This window comes from Anguilla rostrata, chromosome 7, assembly GCF_018555375.3.
Source record: "Anguilla rostrata isolate EN2019 chromosome 7, ASM1855537v3, whole genome shotgun sequence".
NCBI lineage: Eukaryota > Metazoa > Chordata > Actinopteri > Anguilliformes > Anguillidae > Anguilla > Anguilla rostrata.
Genome location: NC_057939.1, coordinates 46277828 through 46299216, shown reverse-complemented (window position 1 = coordinate 46299216; position 21389 = coordinate 46277828). Strand labels below are relative to the sequence as shown.

Genomic DNA, 21389 nt, shown 5'->3' with positions numbered 1-21389 from the left:
GTGTCAGCTTAATAATGAAATAATTATGTAATTTATTGTACAAGAAGTTGTATGAGAAGACGCAGCTAATTACATTGTCATTTATTGAAAATTTGTCACAATTAAACATGTTTTAATTAATTTCTTTAAAAAATAAAACTTTATGAAATGAATGGAATATTGTGACAAATTTTTGAGGCGATTGCATGACATAGCAGCAGGCGTCCAGCAGGGAGAGACAGTGTATAGTACAACCAGACACTAGTTAGATATATTCGTCTGCTGAAAAAGATGTAGGCTATTGCTGATAATGTGTTTAAAGCATTTGTGTGATTTTTGAGTTTAGCAAGTGCTTTTCTGGACGCATACATAAATATCGGTAACATAAGCTGCATTGATCTGACGGTCTATTAGCCGTAGCCTACAGGCTAGAAAAAATAAGTATTCGATGCTCTTAGAAGTTGTGCCCGTTTTTAATCATTACCGGATGAGGACCGGACAGCTACAGGGAGCTGCAAACTCATTTAAAATGAAAAGACGAGTTTGAGAAATGATAAAAACAGAGTGTTCAGAATGCACTGCTTTAATTCAGTGCCACGTTTATAAAGGTAATCCTATGAGCTGTAGATATTTCAGTTTCTTGTCCCAGTACATTCACAAATGCACAAATCCCAAGATCATGACATCATAAAGAAACATTTTGTTTAAGTTATTTATTCATACAGTTTGTGCTATGGAGTACTTGATGACAACAGGATTAAATCACAATTATGTCATGCAAGCTTAGCTTGTCTTTGATTGGATCTGCACTTAAATTGCATCTTATGATTTATGTCAGAATCCATAGAGCTTTTGCAATTTTAGCACATTCTTCCCTGGGGAATTCCTTTTTAACTTTTAGCATGTTCTTCCTATTCTGTGCTTGTACGTCGTGTACGTGTGTGTACATACATGTGTGCATATGTGTGTGGATGTGTGTGTGTATGTGCGTGTGTGTGTGTGTGTGCGTGCGTGTGTGTGCATGGAAAATCAATTGAGCAAAAAAAAAGCAGGGAAATGAAGCTGGCTGTGCTGAATCCCTCCTGGCTCCGCCCCCTCTGACTCTCTCCAGTGAGGAAGCCCTTGTTTACAAACGTTGCTCTCTCCCCCCTCCCTCCCTTGAGCGGGACACTGGGTTTCCGTGGTAACCACAGCCCCCAGTCACTCGGCCCAGCTGCAGATTAGTTTGGGGGGGGGGGGTAGCGGCAGAGTCAATGATGGAACGACAGAGGAGGGAGGGAAGGAGGGAGGGGTGGGAAAAGTTAGGGGAGAAGGAGGAACTGCAAGGAAAGATAACCCACAAAGTCAGAGAGAAGGTCTCTGAGATTTCAGCTCGCAAGCCAGAGAAGGGAGGGTCTTGTCCCCTCTAGAAGTTACCGGAATTTCGTTTTGTGAGGCGATTGTGGGAGGTAGAGGGAGGGGCAGGGGTCTGTGACTGCTGCAGGACTGCCAGCGGAGAGATTGTGAAAGTTTAAAAAAGAGAAAGAAGGATCGGAGCAAAGGAGGGCGGCAGCAGGGGAGGCCATGCGGGCGGACAGATCCCTCTCCAGGGTCCCGCTTCACAAAATGAGAACCCACGGGAGAGCTTGTGCAGGGTCCGTCCAGCTAGGAACGGTAAGAGAGACTGTGTGTGTGTGTGTGTGTGTGTGTGTGTGGCATGTGTGTGTGTTCAAATGTTCGTGTTTGTGAGAAACTGTGTTTGAGTGTGTGTGTTCAAATGTTTGTGAGCAACTGTGTGTGTGCGTGTGTGTGTATCTTCAAATGTTTGTGTTTGTGAGAAACTGTGAGTGTGTGTGTGCACATGCAGTTCAGTAGGTTCATCATTGAACCTCTTCTGCACCAAGTCTTCATGAAGTGTAAAAATGTTCAAATGGGCTGATGTCATGCCTGCATATTATGATACAGAAAGGGCGATTACTCTCAATAAACCAATTATTGAGAGTAATCACCCCCCCCCCCAATCAGTGCGCAAGGCCATCCTCATTTGGACAATGGAGGTGGAGTTGATTTCCAGACAGTGTTTGGCTTTCCACTTTACCTCTTCACAATCACCTATAACCTGGAAGAGCTATGCTGATAACTCACCTATTAGGCCTTAACAGTGAATGGGACAAATGAAAGCAACCCTCCTTGGTTACTTGGTTCACTTTGCCTGGCAAGCCACCCTGTGAGATGAATTATTGCAATTAAGAATTAACAAGAGAAATAGCAACAAGTCAATTACTCAGCAACATTGTTTATTCAACAACAACGTAACTGCGTTTGCTTGGTTTAGGGGTCACACCAAAGTTTCATCACTAAAAAAAATGCATGAAATGCGTCAGTCGGTTTTCCCAGGAGAACCCTTTTCCCAAGCTCCCGACTCTGGGAACTCTTCAGGGAATAGCTGGGAATTATAAAAATCTGCTCCGCTCGGAGTTACAAAGACAGTCTTGGGAACTGCGGGGTTGAACCCCGGAAGTCACAAAGAAATAAAGACATGAAGGATTATGGGAAAATAACTTCAGAGCTTTTTTTGATGAAGATTTAAGAAGGACAAGTGAAGAAGAAACGCATTCTAGTTGAAATGTCTGAAGTACTTCAGAATTATTTGCCTGGGAAAGCACACTGTATAAAGGACAGGGAAACCCTAGCCATCACTTCTCTATGTGACCTGTGGACTCTGTGTACCTGCCCTATCATACCTGCTCTCTCCCTCGCATTCCTACCTGAATAAACAGACAGACAGCCAGTTTGGGAGAGCAGAGAGGGGTGTGTCAGTCACAGGACTGGCAGACTTCTATAGCATTGTTGGATCCCCCCTCCACCTGGGGAGACCTGGAGAAAGCTGGCAAAAGGCTTTTAGAGGCTGCTCTACAGAGGCTGTAAGAGGGTTGGTTGGTTGGCCTTCGTGTTTTTGTGTTTTTACTGCAAGAGTTCTGTCTGAAGCAGGACTCAGCAAGACCTGTTCCGGGACAGTGGGATTAATATGAGGCTCTAATTGCATACTGCATGCTGAACTAAACTCCTGCCTCTAGTTTCTAACTCTTTCCTACCAACTGAAACAATGGCACTTTGTGTATATGTACATATCTAACAGAGAAAGGCACCTAGTTTATATGTACATATTTAAACAGTATGAGATTCGCCTGGTGTGTATGTACATACCAACCAGAGAGAGAGCCATTCGGTTTATATGCACATATCAAACAGAGAGAGAGACACCTGTTTATATGTACATGTCAAACAGAGAGAGAGAGCCACCTGGTGTATATGTACATATCAAACAGAGAGAGTCACTTGGTTTATATGCACTTATCAAACAGAGAGAGAGAGACACCTGTTATTATGTACATTCAACCAGAGAGAGAGAGCCACTTGATTAAACAGAAGAAGAAGAAATGCTCTCTCACGCATAATGGATTGTTTTGGAGCAGCCGTGTCTATTCCTGTGTCCCCTCGCTGTTTTGGGACTTCACCAAGCGTGGTTCCTGTCTGCCATTCATCCTTTCCCAAAGAGACAGAGACCTAGGGGGAAATGGGAGGAGGGCTGGTTTTAAGTGGGACAGTGGATAGCGGGGTAGACTGTGTATGTGCTTGCGTAGATACGTGCATCTGCATATGCGTGTGTCTGTGCATGCACGTATGCAGTGTGTGTGTGGGTTTGTGTGTGTATGTGTGTGTGTGTGTGTGTGTATGCATGTACGTAGTGTGTGTGTGTGTGTGTGCGCGTGTGTGTGCGTGTGCAGCCAGTGTTCCCACAGGCTGACCGATAGCAGTGTTTACTGTCTCGTGAGGATGTTGAGCAAAATTCCCTGCAGACAGCCCAACGGAACACACACATACACACACACACACACACACACACACACACATACACACACACACATACACAGGCACACACACACACACACACACACAGACACACACACACAGGCACACACATACACACACACACAGGCACACACACACACACATACACACAGGCACACACACACATACACACACATACACACACACACAGGCACACACACACACACACACACATACACACACACACAGGCACACACACTCAGTCAGCCCTCTGGCAGCATTCCAGGAGACCACTCTGGGATCTGCTTGGGAGAAGAGACCCCCCCGCCCCCTGACAGACAACCCCCCCCCCCGCCCCAAATTACATTACACTACATTCCATTGCATTACAGTTCATTAACCTACATTACACTGTTACACTACATTACACTGAATTTCATTAGACTACATTACATTACACTATAATTACACAACACTGCATTACTCCACATTACATCCAGACCTGGATCATGTACTTTAACCCTTTAGACTCAAGGACAATCCTTGTAATACTGACAAATGTCTGTGTTTCCTTGATTGTGTTCAGCTGTCCAGTAACATGGGACCACATGGTCTGTAGGGTACTATATAAAAAACGAAATTTAAATTGACTAAACAAAAATGAATATTCTATGCATTTACGAGGCACTCCTATCTGAAGCAGTTTTCAATGCAAAGTGCATTTGCATTTAATACAGCCTTAAGTAACACTAAGAGTAACCTCTACCTCTCATTGAAAGTTTCTTTATATGAAAAAGCAGTCATTATCACAGTAGTGGGGGGATTGTTCAGGGCGGTGTTTTTCCAAGCATATATGAAAGTTTCCATTTCGGTAATTTCAGTATCCATCTCTGCGCTAGCTCTATACACAAACATGCTGTCACTCTCATGAGCCGAGCAGCTTCGTATCAGCACCAAACGTTCCATAAAACATAAACGTTTATTTCATATATTTATGTAGATATATTGTTAGCCTAGACAGTTAAAGGTTATGTTCAGCTCTCAAGTAACATTAGTAATGCATCAAATATTAAAGAACAATCTGGAACATATTGCAGACGCTAAGATATCTTGCAGTACAGTAATGCATCAAATATTCAAGAACAATCTGGAACATATTGCATACGCTAAAATATCTTGCAGCTGTCAGATAATGAATAGCTGGTTCCTGCTTCTCATCAGCGTGAAGATGCAAGATTGGACTATTATGTCTCACTTTGTCCCAGATCCATTTTTAGGGGGAAAGTCTTCTTCCCAGACCACTTATCTCTCCCTGTATGAGAGCCTGCTTTGCAAGATGATAATTTACTATTAATACATTTGAAATGGGCAGCGAGACATAGCTGGAGCAGACGTGACTATCTTGTTGAAGTCAGTGATCAGTAGAGCCATATATTTCTTATCGTAGGAAGGGGGGGTAGGGTTAGGGTGAGGTTGGGGTTAGGCAGGATGGGCAGGGTGGGATCCATGTCAGTTAAAATCCAGACCTGTTTCTCTGCTGCCTTGGTTTGCTTTCCCCAGCAAAAGGGCTTGGAACAGGTCAGATCTGTATGTTAGCATATACACATATGTTTGTGGGTGTGTGTGTGTGTGTGTGTGTACATGACTACGAACAGCATCATACTGTAGAATGTGTGAGGAGATTCCAGTACATTTGAAGCTGGAGCACACATTATCCCTGAATATTTACTGAGAAAGCATTGACTCTCCAGAGGAGATCTGATGAGTGCTAAGTGAGGTGTTCAGCTGCTTGCAGGAGATGCGAGGCTTAACATTTTCACACACAAACGTATGTACAGTATAAAGCGCATGGCTTCGGGCCAGTCACACCTGTCAGTCACGGAGATTCTCAGTGAGAAAGCCTTCAGTGGAGATTACTTTCGTCTTTATATTAAAAATATATTTCACAGCAACGTATTGAATAATACTATATATAAACTGCAATAATGCGCATTTGCCCATATATTATTAAGTGGTACAATATCTTTTCTGATATTGATAACGCATTCTCTTTCAGCTTGCTGACGGTTTGTCCCATTCCTCTAAGGGTTTGTAAGAGACGCTGAGAGAAACTGGTGATGTCACGCTGTGTGCTGTTCCTTCAGCGCCGGAGCAAAGTGGGCCGAACGCTCCCTTTATGGGAACCAGCTGTGTAGAGCACTGGGCCTGCGTGTGCTGGGACTGACACCGAGCCCTGAAACAGTGGCTCTGTCCTGGGACCCGGTGGCTATTTTACACCGTACAGGCCAACACAGTGCTACAAGTGAGCCAGTGACTGTTTTATTTTACCTGGAGGGCCGCAGGGTCTGCAGGTTTAACTCCAGTCCTGGAGGGCCGCAGGGTCTGCATCCTCCTCTTACACCTCTCTCACACGCAATCACACACATACACACTGTTTTTCATTTTTCTCTCTGTCTCTGTCATGGGGGGGGGGGGGGAGCAAAGGAAGAAAAACAGATGAAGAAAAGTAGATGTTTTCGTGAACATGTAAAGGCCTCACATCTGAAAATCATTTGCGCCTACAGACCCGTCCGGGCTGACTCAAATCTCTTGGCTCTTTTCTGGAGGTATGGGGGTCATGTAAATCAAACTGAGTTAATCATCAGTCACAAGTGGCTGAGGGGGGGGGGGGGGGGGGGTTGCAAGGCGTCAAAGGGGTGGTTTCAAAATCACCTGACTGCGTGGGACAGGTTTCAAAGAAAGAACACAGGACTGGTTGCTCTTATATTGTCTTGGATATCCCCTGTCATGTTCACAAAGGCAGTTTATATCAAAGAGATGTATCACACACTTGTATCACACACTCTGTAATCTGGAGCGTGGCTGTGGTTTTCTGTTGGTTGTGACTCGTGTTCTTAGTCATATTTCGCTTTAAGGGTTCAGCAGTGAGTATGGAGTATCCAGTATCCATGCAGTTTGCCAAGCAGGCCCCAGAACTCACGCCCTCACTACAAACTGGCTAATTTAATAGCTTTCTCCTCTGCATGAGGGGCTAGTGTTTTAACTGCATTTAAAAACAAACATTTTTAAAGTATTATTTAAAGTAATCTCAACAAGTATTTTAGTCTTATATTTAGTCTTAAAATCTTATTTTTTATTAGTTTCTTGCTAAATAAGAAAACTTATTGCCACTGAGGTGAGTCAGTTTGACTCATTTCAAGACTTGCCAAAGGGGTAAGAAAATTTAACTTGTCAGTAAACAGTAACTTAAAACAAGCTAGTATTTTCTACTTGAGAGAAAAAATAAGATTTTTTTTGTCTCATTACAAGACTAAAACACTTGTTAAGATTTTTTTTTTACAGTGTAACAGGTTAGGCTCTCTGCTCTCAGCCACAATACTCAGTCCGCATATTTTAAATGTTTGTTGCGTTGGCCGCAGTAAGATATTTTGTGGATATCTTTGACACTCTGGTCTGAGTGGCCTCTTCTTGAGCTGGAATATTTCTGATGTTCAGTGTGTGTGTGTGTTTCTGCGTGCGTGCGTGCTTGCATGTGAGCATGTGTGTTCATGTATGTGTGTGTGAGTGCATGATTTTTTGGGGAAATTCCAGTATTTTTTCCTCTCAGGAGTTCCTGCTGTTTTGGCAGTTCCACCATGTGATACTTATTTATCCTCACATTTTGTAATCTTGTGCTTTTCCACAGGTGGTATTCATCTTGGACGAGGTCTATCCAGGAAAAGATATTATTCTTTTTTTTATCTCAGTGGTCCGATCTAATCATATGAAAATGAAATAAAAAGTTAACTATTTCGACCTTTTTTTCCTGAGACAAAAACACCTGGAAACCATTCTTAGAGTTCTGTGAATATGGGGAATCAGGCAGTGTCTGCTGCCCAGGTGAGATGTTTACCTGTCTGTTCTCACAGGTGAGCACTGACGATGCCTGCTGCTAACACCATGACTGGCGGGAATGCGCTGCTGCTCAGTACAAACACTGAAAACTGCATCTACCAATCAGCTAACGGGTGAGTGCCAGAGGGGCGGGGCCTAGGCCAGGCAGGGTCACTTTACAACGTTCACTGTATTTAATTAAATAATATCTGCTGGTTATCACATTATTTATTTATTTTAAAAGCTACATATTGAAGTATTCCTTCCCCCTCCTCTGTTTTAAGCCTTACTTTGTTTTTAAACCAGATCAGATTGAAAAGTAAAAGGAAAATAAAAATAATAACTTTGGGGTTACCAAGGCCAGCTCATGCAAGCATGCAGCCTCCTATGTCAACATATGATAATGGTTGCTGAGGTTTTTTCATAACCATGTCCCAGAAGGGAAGGGGCTTGTTTGGAGGGTTGAGAGTACTATTTAGTACTCTTTGTTCTATTTCCTTCTTTCTTCCTGTTTTTTGTTTACTTGGATAGCAGCACTCATTGTTACATATAAAACACAAATGACAATGACAACTTAGTTAATCACTACCTAGTTCAGAGGTCATACCATAGACTGAGGGAAGCTGTGAAAGGCTGTGCCCATCAGGAAGAGATTGCTCATTCCAAATGTGTTCATTTATTTCTGTATGCATGAAGTCCAGAGTGGCTAGTGCAACCCAATTCTACAGGTCATTAAGTCCATAAATGGGCTTATGCTGACTTTCATGCAAACTTCTAGAGCGTCTGACTCAAACACTTCCCTTTAAAAATGAGGCTGTTTTGCTGAGGTTTTCCTTCAATTATGACAATATATACGCACTGAACAGTATGTTTAGTAGGCAGCACATACTGTGAGAAGGCACATACGGACACAGCTAGGTTCACGATCACTCTTCATCTTTTCCTTGTCACCCATCTGAAACCCTCTGCCTCTCCTCCTCCTCCTCCTCCTCCTCCTCTCTGTTAGCTCAGCTGGGCTGTGACAGGTCAGGTCTGCTGTTCAGCGAGCGAAGCCTAGTCTCAGTGCAGTCATGTGACTCCATCTCTCTCTTTTGCTTTCTCCTGCTCTTTCTTTCCCCTCTCCCATGCTCTCTTTCTCTGGGCCAAGAATTTCGACCTACTTTCCACTCACAGCGCTGCTCGTGTTTTAAATAAAAAATCTCCGCCAGAAGAACGAGGCAAAGGAAATCAAGCACACAATGTTTTTTTTGTTTTTTTTTTTGCTTGAGCTACACAACAGCTTTCTTTTTAGTTTAGAACTGTGTAAATTTGTTTTAAGTCAATCATTGGGAATGGAGAAGCTTTTCAACTTGTCGACTGTATGAGCTCCAAATATGTACCCTGCCAGTAAAGCGATTCACATTTCTCTCCCTCTGTTTATTGAGCAGAGAAAAAAATGACTTATGAACTTACGAACCGGCCCGGGCCAAAGCTTCTGTTTACTCATTGAGGCAGTTCACGAAATCTTAAAGAGAATGTCATTAATAAAGAGACAAACAAGAAAGTGTCCACTTCGCAGCAGCACAAATGTGCCGTTGATAAGCAGAAATGAGTTATGGGCTGGCCAGGAAGCTTAAAGAATAGCTGTAGATGAACTCCAGAGAGGTTCATAAGTGATATAGGGGCACACTGGGGGTGCTAACACAGAACCCTGTTTATTCGCTTTCAGGCTTCAGCGCTGTGGGTCAAAGATTGGGGAGCCTCCTCCTGGGGCCCCACCCCAACCAGGGGAGTCCAAGACCCCCCTGAGTGACACCCCAAGGTGGTCCGCCATGCTTGCCCACAAGAGGGTGATGAATGCAACCCCCCCGGCCAACGAGAATGGCCTGTCAGGGAGAAACATGGCCAGCATCCGTGACAAAATTTCCCGATGGGAGGGGCTGGAGAAGAAGGAGCCAGCCTCTCCGCAGACCCGCTCATCGTCTCCAACGGCAACAGCAAAAGGGGCAGAAAGCACCAAGAAGGACGATGGTGGAGCCATCGAGACACAAAGAGGGGAGGGTAGCAGGAAGCTGGCCTGCTGGGAGAGGCAGGACTCTGGGAAAGAGAACGTAGGAAAACTTGGGGATTTGAGGCCTAAGTCCCCGGAGGGGCCTGGATGGAGGGAGCGAGAGAAAAGAGAGAGGGAGAGGGGGGCCTCGGAGAAAGGTGACTGTGGGATGCGTGCGGAGACCGTCCGGGACAAGAGGTCGGTTTCGACCCACATTGAAAAGCTGGAGCGGGCTGTGAAGGATAGTAATGGCGGCTCCTCTCTGGGGTTGCCAGGCAACTACTTCACCCCCCCTCTGAAGGGGGAGCAGGGCAAAGCAGAGCGGAGGGCTACGGAACCTATTTTTGGGTCGTTGGGCGTGGTCAGTCGGGGGCCCTCGCGGGGCCGGAGGGGGCAGGACCCAAATAACGTTTACACGGAACCGGGGTCCCCCTCAATCAACCCCCTCCCCAAACCCCAACGCACCTTCCGGCACCACACCCCTGACGGGATCCATGGCTCTGCCCAGAGCAAAAGTAGGAGGAACCTCCCTCCTCTGCCCTCCATACCTGCCCCACCCCTGCCCACCTGCCCCCCTCCCACGGGGGCACAAAGAAGGGCACGAGCAGACTGGCGCAAGAACACCAGCAACAGGCAAGAGTCCGAGAAGCGTGAAAAATTCTGATTTTACTGAGAGTATTTTTACACTCACTGCATACTTCTTAATCTATATTCAAAACTTTAAAAACATACACTCATTGTGTTTGGTGAGAATTTGGATGAATAAAGATGTATCATGTTGTGTGAAACACAGCCCCTACCTTAGTCCTCTCTGTATATCACTCACCTGGGGTACCTGTCTGCTCCTCCCCTACAGGAAGTCGTTTGAGTTTGAGGATGTGCTGCAGGTGTCCCCGGAGGCCCGCGGGGTTGACTGGGACGCCCAATCCAAGACGTCCCTCGCCCCCGCTCCGTCCGAGGAGAACGTTTACGAGGATATTTTAGGTAGGCGCTGTCCTCCAGGGGAACACAGGGGAAATGGGCTCGCCTCTGTGTTTTTTTTTTAGACGGGATGTTTTTGCTCTAAAACAATTTTGGTCACAAAGAACCACAGTGGTCTGCTGTATTTTGTTACGCACTAAAATTAGCAACCATTTCAGACACAAACGGTTGTTGGGTTGACTGTAAACAACAGCTTTAATGGCTCAATGAAGTGGTGAGCACCAATTAAAACCAGCAGACCCTGCGGCTCTCCAGGACCACAGAGGACCACAGAGGGGATGCTTTGTGCTGTTTGTCCTAAACTGGTGAGAACATAAACCAACACTGATTCATGGATATTGGTTTGCGCAGACTACTGTAAACCTCGCTCTTCTGCGTTTGACCACATCTGCATATGCGAGACCGCGAGGATTCTGTGCACCCTTGTAGGACACATGTTCAGATATTTGTTGGGGAGGGAGGCATTGCATTGCCAAACGTTCTTTATATGAGAGATGCCGTTTCATTGCGAGAGATACTGCAGTCCCTACCAGAAGAAAACCGCTAATTCATCGGTGGACAGGCCACAACCGACTCTGACCGGGAGAATTCAGTAGACACTTTGAGAGCCGTAAACTCAGACAGATTAATGGAGTTGAAGGGAAGACGACCACAGCCTGGCTTTCAGGGGAGTCAGAACTGGACGTCCTATTCCAATATTTTCTGATATGTTCCTCCACCTACGTACAGGAGTTAGCTAGCATCTGGTAGAGTGATTGAGGAAAGAGAAGAGGTGTGTGTGTGTGTGAGAGAGAGAGAGAGAGAGAGAGAGAGCACTTCAACTCTGATATCTGAAGTCAATTATGGGCCCTGAGGTCGTAAATCTAATTCCCATCAGCCCATGCACACAATCCTAACTTTTATTTTTGCTCCATTTGTGGTATTGGCGCTTTTAATATCAGGTTTCATTCACGTGTCCGCTGGCAGACTTCGATTCAACATTGTTCCGAATTTGTGTAGCGTAACTAATCTTTCCCACTGCACATAGCTGACGTTACCCTCGTTGTTTTGCCACGATGGCTTTTGGATGAAAGCCTCTCTGCTCCGTGGATAAACAAGAACGCGCAGTCGGTGACGCCGCGATCCGTGAATGATGGTCCTTCCGCTGGAGTCGAGCCACACATCTGGACCGAAGCAGAAGAAAAACAAATACGGAAAGACGCGTCACGTGTTTCCAGAAGAGAGCGTGTGTGGCTGAGCGGCTCGCTCTGCTGAATTTACAGGGAAGCATTTCGCAGCGATGATGAGCTCGGCTTGGGAATACAGTTGCGCATTCCAAACTGGGAGTAAAAAAAGACTGGTGGAATAATAAATAAACGAGCGAATGAATAAATAAACATAAATACACAAACAAACTGTCCGCTGAAATGGAACAGCGAGCCACAAATAGCGGCGACCGTTTAAAAAAACCTTTATTTGCCAGGGCTGCCGCAGCAGAGTTATGGCAGTGCAGTTTTGGGGTGTTTTGGCATGCTATGGAGAGAGAGTCAGTGGCGCTTGTACTTTCTGACTTCCCCATTTCACTGGCATCCCGCAGATCAACCAGCCAAAGAAAACCCCTATGAGGACATTGAGTTGGCGCGCCCTTTCCTTGATAACAAGAGCCCTCGACCCCTGTCGCCCTCCTCACCTCCCCCTGACACCCCTACAAAGGTAAAGACTGACTTTTTTTTTCTTTTCTTTTGACCGTAGCAAGGTAGTCACTGACATAAGTATCAGTCTTTCTATGTGTGTGTGCTTTTAAACATTTCTTAAAATAACTACAGTACTCTTAGGAAGAGATATCCCATCCCAAATGTGTAGTAGACCTGGGGTTCCATGAAGGGGCATCAGATAGAGACAAAATAGTTCTCTTGTAATTGTGCTTAAATTTTTAGAAGTATTTTTCCGCAGAAAATGGGTGGACATTTTAGTGTATTGTTGTATTAATACATGTGAAATGCAGTAGAGCACCAGGGAAAGTGGGGTACAGTATCTTAGTTTTGGGGTACTTACGCCCCTTTCCCCGGCTGTGTCAGCTGACCTCCAGGCCAGTGTTCTTCAGACAGAACTCGGAGCGTCTCGCCTTTAAGCTCCTGGACCTGCGGAAGTCCGGCAGAGATGGGGGAGTGGGGTCGCCCCCGCGGAGCAGCCCCCCCTCCACCCCCAGCAGCCCCGACGAAATGCCCTGCCCCTCCGGGGAGGCCTACGGCCGCAGACGCAGGAAAATCCCGAAGGTAAGGGGCGGGGCCAGGTGCAGAGATGGTGGGTGGAGTCAAAGGGCAGAGACAGTGGGAGGAGACGGGGCAGGGCAGCTTTTTTTGGAAGCGCTGTGTTAACTTGTGATTTTCATTTTACGGTTTAGAGCAATGATAGAAACTGCCGTTTTGACAGAGAGATTGCAGGTTCAGATCTCAGGTGCTGTACCGCCATTTTAGCCCTGAGCAATGGTGCTTAGCCTGAACTGCCTAAGTGAAAATATGTGTTGATAGATTGGATGTAATAATGTAAGCTGTGTAAGTTGCTTTGGATAAGAGCATCTGAGAAACAAATTAATATAAATGCTCCATATTCTGATGTTCATAATGATGCAGTGCTCACCCCGTGTCTCTTTGCCTTGGCCCTTAGCTGGTTCTGAAGATCAATGGGATCTTTGAGGCCCGGAGGGGAAAGAAACATGTGAAGAGGATGTCCCAGTCCGCAGAGTCCAGCTCTGGCAGAGGTGTGTGTGCGTGTGTGTGTGTGTGTGTGTGTGCGTGTATGCGGGCATGTGTGTGAGTGTGTGTGTGTGTGTGTGTGTGTGTGTGTGTGTGCGTGTATGCGGGCATGTGTGTGAGTGTGTGTGTGTGCTTGTGTGGGTGTATGTGCGTGCGTGTGTTTGTGCGGGCATGTGTATGCGTGTGCCTGTGCGCGTGTCTTTGTGTGTGTTAGTTTAGGGTCACAGCATTGACCTGCTGCACATGCTCAGTCATTAATCTCCATGTTGTCTTATTCACTGCTGCAGTAACAGATGATAACAGTGAGTCAGAGAGCGACACGGAGGAGAAGCTGAAAGGTGAGAGTGTGTTGAGCTCACAAGCTTTGCTCTGAGTGGTGGATAAAGACTAGACCCATCTGTGACTGAACAGCGCCCCCTGTGTGTGCCCCAGTGCATAGCCTGCGGCTGGTGTCCGTACAGTCCATGCTGAAGCAGACCGGTCGGTGCCGGACGCTGGAGAGGGACCTGATGGAGCTGACGGAACGTCAGCTCTTTGAGTACTTCCTGGTTGTGGCACTGCACAAGGCCAAGGCTGGCGCCCCCTACCTGCCGGAGGTCACGCAGCAGTTTCCTCTCAAGGTTTGTGGGTAGGCCAGTTGGTGGGGCTTGGTCAATGACTGTAACGTGATAGGAGACACTGCCTAGGGAGTGAGCCCATTGGTGGATGCCAGTGCTGATGGTAATGTTATCTCGATGGCATGTTGGTGACAGTCACTGTTTACTGGCAAGAATATACTGTAAATATTTTTTCAGTCTGTGTTAGATAGGTGTGTGCATGCATGTGTGTGTGTATGTGTGCATGTGTGTGTATGTGTGTGTGTATATGTGTATATGCTTGTGTACCTGTGTACCTGTGCGCATTTGTGTGTGTGTGTGTGTAACTAAATTCTCTGCTGGCTGCAGTTGGAGAGGAGCTTTAAGTTTCTTCGGGAGAGGGAGGACCAGCTGAAGCTCATCCCTCAGTTCTGTTTCCCCGATGCCAAGGACTGGGCCCCCGTCGACTGCTTCCCTAGGTGAGGCTACCTGCCACACCCTGAGCCTCACCCTGCCATACCCTTTCCCATCCTACTACACCCTGCCACACCCTGTCCCACCCCGCCACGCCCTGTCCTGCCCTGCCCTGGTCCACTGCCTAGTATGCTGTGTGTGGGTCCACAATTCTCAAAGCTTTATAGTGAGGCTGGAGTCGGAACTTGGAAACCAAGGCAGTTGTAAATCAAATTGTTGTAATGCAGTTTTTATTCACTCTCGTATGTACTGTGAAAATGTGTATTTAGTTTCCATCGAAAAGGCTTATTTTAGAGATGGGATGGGAAAAGATTTTTATCTCCTGTTTATGTGTTTTCAGTGAGACTTTCTCATTTGTCTTGACTGGTGAAGACGGAAGTAGAAGATTTGGATACTGTCGTCGGTTACTGGTAAAGAAAAAAAAGGAACTGTTAACAACATAAATAAATAAATAGTTACACCGTACACAGCACACTGACTTGTGGGAAGTATTGTCCTTCCCAGCTGAGATTTCTGGGAAATGCATTTCTTCCCAGCTGAGATCTGTGGGGAATGCAGTTCTTCTCCACTTGTGATAGATATGAGTTGATGAGGACTTGTGTTTTCTCCTCTCTGTACATGTTAAACACATCATTTCCCTTACGGAACTGGAGAGTATGCTGCAGCATATTGTGCTGTTTTGTGTCATATTGTGCTGTTTTGTGTCATTTTGAGTTGTTTTGTGTCATTTTGTGCTGTTTTGTGTCATAATGTGTTATTTTGCACGCTCGTAGCCTGGTGGTAAGGGAAGAAGGCTGCCGGAGGTGTACTGCATTGTGAGTCGACTGGGCTGCTTTGATCTCTTCTCCAAGGTATAGTGTGCCCCTTCCTACTGTCCACTGCTATCACACATCCCTGTATGTGTGTGTAATCAGTAGGTACGTGTGCATGTGTGTGTATTAAGCCTGTGTATAGTTGTACAGTAGATGTGTGTATAGTTACGCAGTGTGTATGTGTGTATAGTTCTCCAGGAGGTGTGCGTATTAAGCGTGTGTATAGTTCTCTGGTAGGTGTGTGTGTGTACAGTAGGTGTGTGTATTATGCGTGTGTATAGCACTCCAGTAGGTGTGTGTGTATAGTTGTACAGTAGGTGTGTATATTAAGTTTGTGTATAGCACTCCAGTAGGTTTGTGTGTGTACAGTAGATGTGTGTATTAAGCATGTGTATAGTGGTGCAGTAGGTGTGTGTGTGTACAGTAGGTTTGTGTATTAAGCATGTGTATAGTGGTGCAGTAGGTGTGTGTGTGTACAGTAGGTGTGTGTATTATGCGTGTGTATAGCACTCCATTAGGTGTGTGTGTGTACAGTAGGTGTGTGTATTAAGCATGTGTATAGTTCTCCAGTAGGTGTGTGTGCTTGCTGTAGATCCTGGATGAGGTGGAGAAGCGCAGGGCCATCTCCCCCGCCCTGGTGCAGCCCTTCATGAGGGCTGTCATGGAGGCTCCCTTCCCCGCCCCTGGCAGGACCATCACCGTCAAGAACTTCCTGCCTGGAGCAGGAATCGAGGTGAGACAGGCGACAGAGCGGCGGCCATATTGGAAACAGAGGGATCATGTGGCTATTGTGTATAACAGACTCTCTCTCTCTCTCTCTATCTCTATCTCTCTCTCTCATTTGAAGTATGCTTTATTGCAGTGACCACACATAGGCATAGCATTCACAAAGCATCATTTACATGGAGTTTCTCTCTCAGGTGATTGAGCTGTGTCGGCCGTCAGACTCACGTTTGGAGCATGTGGATTTCGAGTGCCTGTTCTCCTCCCTCAGCCTGCGCCTCCTCCTGCGGGTCTTCGCCTCCCTGCTGCTGGAGCGCAGGGTCATCTTCACTGCTGACAAACTCAGGTGAGTCCCGCCTCAGGTAGCTACAGGTAACCCCAGGTGCCCTCTCTATGACTAACATACACTCAATATATTACTGATTGGGACTGGTTGGCTCATTCTGATAGGATGGTGCTTTGGAAGAGAGTGTGAGCTTGTCTCCGCTCTGCCGAACTGACGAAGAGACACTGCATAGAACTGACAAACAAATACAAATACAATTTCACGTTCCGAGTCGGGAGAAATAGAAAAAAATCAGGGGTAATCGGACTCGAAATGGACTTAATTGGAATCAGGCTATTTAAGGCCAGAGGAAGTCATCACCGAACACAATGAGAACAGTGCAGTACCCAGGAGGCAGTCTGAAGGGACAAAGAAAGCAGAGCGTGACATTTAAATCTCAAACACTGCCTGAGATTCATCGCCAAGGTCCAATTTCGGGAAGTATACTTTTTTTTTTTTTGGTGAATCAGGCATTTGGAGAGTTTCAGGAAAGAATTCTGTTGTGCTGTGTGGTTGCCATGGGAACAGTGCTTTTTGTGGAAAATGCTGGGGGCAGCCAGGAACAAGGAGAGGGCTGTTGTGAAGGTGCTGGAATACGATTGGTGAACGTGAACAGCGGCGAAACACCAGCTCGTCCCCCTCAGGCGCTGCATGTTACCGCAGTACGTTTACCCTGACACGTGATGACCTCACATCTCCCTTTTCACTTTTTTTTTTTTCCAGGCTTAAATTTCCAAACATAGCTTCCAAAGGGAAACAGCTTGGATCCACAATGGATGTAGGATATTACAAAACACATTCAGTGAAGCAATCTGATCGTTTTTTATTTTTCCATTCACTGACTTTTGAATGACCATTAATGAAATGGACAGAAACAATCGCCCCCCCCACACACACACACACACACAGATTTTAGCTTAAAATGGCTAATGATATTTTTAGTTTAGGCCTGCCTTCTCTTTGAAAACTGGACACAAGGGTTGCTGCATTCATTTCCTTCTTCTCTGTGCTGTGCATGTCTTTCTTAACCTTCTGATCTGATCAGTGAAGCACTGCAAGTTTCAAGGCTTTTTATCTACAAATGAGGGGGCACCACAGCACCACCTTGTGAAGGAAATTGTGTACATAAAGGCCCTTGGGTACAATGAGTCTGATCAGTAGCACTGATGTGGTCAGTAGCACGCTGTATTTAATATAGATTTTGTACATCTGCACATATACATTGTATATTTATTTTGGACGTGCAGTGTCTGGAATTTTAGATATATGCTTCTTTTTCAGATCTATTCTTTTTGTTATGAATAAGTGCAATCCTTTACATTTCTGTTATTAATTACTCTTTCCCATTCTCTCTCTTTCTGTTCTACCTTCTCTCACTCTCCTACCCTCTCTCTCCCACCCTCTCTCTCTTTCCGTCTCTCCTTGTCTTTCTCTCCTACTCTCTCTCTCTCTCAGTACCCTGTCTCAGTGCTGTCATGCAGTAGTGGCGCTGTTGTATCCCTTCACCTGGCAGCACACCTACATCCCCGTCCTGCCCCCCTCCATGATTGACATCATCTGCACCCCCACCCCCTTCATCGTGGGGCTCCTCTCCAGCTCCCTGCCCCGTCTCAAGGAGCTCCCGGTCGAGGAGGTGAGGCCCGGAGCCCTGTCCTGTGCCACAGAAACCAGGGGGGTGTTACACAAAGCAGGCTTACTGAGTAAAACCTGAGACAGCTCTTTTTACTTCAGTCCATGTTCCAGATTTAGGAGCGTTCCAGGGTTTCCTCGGTGCTGTTATCCAGCTAACACAGTAATCCTGCTTTGTGAAACCAGATCCTGTCCAGATCTATTGAAATCTCTCAACAGCAGTGCAGTTTGACATTGTTTGGAAGGTGCTAAAATAAATATAATGCATTTGTCTCCTTATTATTATTATTATTGCTATTATTATTACTGGATTATTTTTTTGTTAACCCAGTTGGTTAATATCATATCACAGTCTGCTTAATAAGCCTTCTTAGTGTCAGCACTAAGGCATCATAGTTCATGTATATATACAGTATGTGTGTATGCATGTGTTTGTGTGAGTGTGTATGCACACATGTGTGTGTGTTAATGTAGAAAAACAGGAGACTTTGCCCTATGAAAACAGCAGCATGTGTAGCAGTAGCAGCAGGGTGTGAGGGTCTAGTTATATAAGGGTCAGTGCTTTACCGGACTTTTGTTCTCACTGTTTTTCCTGGCCTACCAGCCCCATGGTGTCAGTGTGTGACTCATTGTCCTTGGCCCGTTTCCTCACAAAAATAATGGTCCCGGGTCATTATGATGCACCCGCGGTGAGGACGGTGCCATCATGACTGGAAATGACATCACTCTTCCTTTGGTCTCCCCCGCCCTACGCAGGTTCTGGTGGTTGACCTTGGCAACAGTCGCTTCCTCAGACAGGTACCATCACTACGACCTCCTGTTGTGCTTCCATGGCGATGGTTAAGCAAACAAGCAGTTGCTGAGCAAAAAACTTGTAAAAGGGCACGTGTGTACACTAAACACCACCTCAAATCTAGGTGGTTTAGACTGAAGTGTCCTTATTTTTAGAAGTTCAGATATGAAGTCCCTTATGCATGCATGTTCCTCAACCCCCAGGTGAGTGGTGATTTTAGGGTGACTTGTGAGGGGAAGTTTTTAGGCGCACCACCTGATGCACAGAAGGCAGTGACAACTGTGCCTCTGGTGCTCCCTACAGGTGGATGATGAGGACTCCATTCTGCCCCACAAGCTGCAGTCTGCCCTGGAGCAAGTGCTGGAGAGGAGGAGGCAGCTGGCCTGTGAGGCAGGGGAGGGCCCCGGGGGTGAGTGTCCACCCATGTGCATCCAACCAGGCTAACGCTAACCCATCAAGGCTTATGCTAACCCAACGAGGCTAACGCTAACCCAACCAGGCTAATGCTAACACAGTGAGGCTAATGCTACCCTAAACATGCTAATGCAAAACCAACAAGGTTTCTGCTAACCCTATGAGTCTATGGCTACCCCAGCAAGACTAATGCTAACCCAACCAGGCTATCGCTAACCCAGTGAGGCTAACGCTAACCCAACCAGGCTAATGCTAACCCAACCATTCTAATGCTAACTAAACCAGGTTAATACTAACTCAGCAAGGCCAATGCTAAACCAGCAAGTTTTAGCATTAGCTTTGTTAACTCCCTTCCTCTCCCCCTTTCTTTCTCTCCCTCCCTCAGACTCCGCCTCTCTGAGCGTGGTGGTGTCCGAGGCCTTTGTGCGGTTCTTTGTGGAGGTGGTGGGACACTACCCCCTCTTCCTCAGCGGGGGGGATCGCGAGGAAGAGCTTCCCCTCTCCTCCTCCTCTTCCTCTCCTTCCCCAACTCCTCCCTACTCCACCTCCTCTTCCTTCCAGCGGGAGGCCTTCCGCAAGGCAGTCTCCTCCAAGAGCCTGCGTCGCTTCCTGGAGGTCTTCATGGAGACCCAGATGTTTGCCGGGTTTGTCCAGGAGAGGGAGCTATGCAGGAACGCTCCAAGGGGTAGGAGCCCGCTGTGCTTCCACCATCTTGTGGTTGTACCCCGCTTGAAATACAGTGTTACAAGCTAATATGTTATTAGCTATTAGTTATTGTTTATGTTCCCTATGTTTATGTTATGCTTGTTTTGGCTGTTGCTTCCGTTTCTGCTGTTGTGGATGTTTTAACAGCTGTAGCTGCTGTTGTTGTTGTTCACGTTGTCGCCGCTTTTGTTGTTAGTGTGATTATCGTTGTTTAGTTGTCGATGTTATCGCTGGTTGCCGTTTTGGTGCTGATGTTGTTGCTGCGGTTACTGTTGTTGTTGTTGTTAGTGTTTCTGTAAGAGCAGGAGTGTTTCCCTGCCCACAGGTCTGTTTGAAGTGAGGGCCCAGGAGTACCTGGACTCTCTACCTGGGAGCGAGCACCGTGGGGTGAACAAGTTCCTCAAAGGTTTAGGTGAGCCTCTGCCACATCACTGCGGCGTGGGTTATTTTAGCTACGTTTCGCACACTCATCATTTTTGTTATACACTTTGTTTTCTGATTTTTATTTTCAGGTAGCAAAATGAAATTCCTGTCCAAGAAATGATGTCCTGTGAAATGACGTGATGGCACTATTGAAACAGCACCCCCCCCCCCCCCCCACCGTCCACCCTATTTGGAGAGACAATGCTTCCCTGTCACTCAAGTGCAGTGTAGGGACAGCAGTTTCTTTAATCTCCTGGAGATCAACTTTCTGAGGGAAAACACCCTTCTCAAGAACACTGTGGACCAGTGAAAGGCCAATTAAAGATGGGTTTTTTTTGTGATAGCATAGGTTTTTTTTCTTCACATATGAACATAGAACAACTTCTTTTTACAACAGGAGGATATTAATTAATTTATGTTCTTTGAGACAAACTGTCTCCATCTCTTTTTTTTAAAGCAAAAGGGAGAGCTTGCCATGGGATTTTAATGATCAAGGTATTCTGCAAATTTGAGGTTTGGGGACTGTGCTATGGGTCAGTTATAAAATACACCGTGACATGCTAAAATTGTGGAAGAGACTTTAAAACATGTACAAAAAAGATCAATTTGACCAGAAAGTTTAAAGATTAAATACTGAATTATTATAAAAACATTTCTAGACATGTTTTATTTTATTTTTAGCCTTTTCAACTCCATTTTGTTTGGTTTTTATGAAGGATGTGTTTCTAAATTGCAATGTGAGTTGAGTGTTGAAATCTTTTTTAAATAAAACAATTTTTCAAACAGAAAACTTTGCAATTTGAATCTGTTTCAGTTTAGAAATATGAAAATCTGCAATGATACTGTCCAATCAGTGTGTGTGTGTGTGTGTGTATGTGTTTGGTGGTGTTGTTGGGTAGTATGGGGGCTACAGGTTCTATCCCTCTTGAAGGTGTACAGTATGATATCAGACAGACAGCAAACACCTGGTGACCCCGAGCACGTCTTTGATTACCTTTTCACCAGGTATGGTTGCTTAAAATGAACTGTAAATGGAACGTGGAAGTATCCCATGTGACCTGAAGAGGGCGCCAGTGACTTAGTGCCGT

At 45.8% G+C, this 21389-nt stretch overlaps 1 protein-coding gene across 1 annotated transcript; it reads left to right on the top strand.

Annotated features, from left to right (window-relative positions):
• Positions 1-1287: 1287 nt before the first annotated feature.
• si:dkey-82f1.1 (DENN domain-containing protein 2A) lies at positions 1288-21091 on the top strand. The gene is made up of 20 exons (XM_064344707.1): positions 1288-1632; positions 7719-7817; positions 9392-10345; positions 10569-10696; positions 12270-12385; positions 12751-12948; positions 13340-13433; positions 13716-13766; positions 13861-14048; positions 14373-14482; positions 14818-14887; positions 15251-15328; positions 15882-16022; positions 16210-16358; positions 17793-17970; positions 18723-18764; positions 19063-19168; positions 19559-19858; positions 20204-20290; positions 20391-21091. The coding sequence occupies exons 2-20, from the start codon at positions 7732-7734 to the stop codon at positions 20420-20422; spliced, it is 3108 nt and encodes a 1035-aa protein (XP_064200777.1). The 5' UTR covers positions 1288-1632; positions 7719-7731; the 3' UTR covers positions 20423-21091.
• Positions 21092-21389: the final 298 nt, after the last annotated feature.

Excerpts from the sequence above, each read along its gene's own strand:
- si:dkey-82f1.1 (XM_064344707.1), top strand. The coding sequence starts at position 7,732 with ATGCCTGCTGCTAACACCATGACTGGCGGGAATGCGCTGCTGCTCAGT. Across the intron at positions 10,697-12,269 it reads CGTTTACGAGGATATTTTAG|ATCAACCAGCCAAAGAAAAC; the intron begins GTAGGCGCTGTC and ends GGCATCCCGCAG. Across the intron at positions 13,434-13,715 it reads AGAGTCCAGCTCTGGCAGAG|TAACAGATGATAACAGTGAG; the intron begins GTGTGTGTGCGT and ends TCACTGCTGCAG.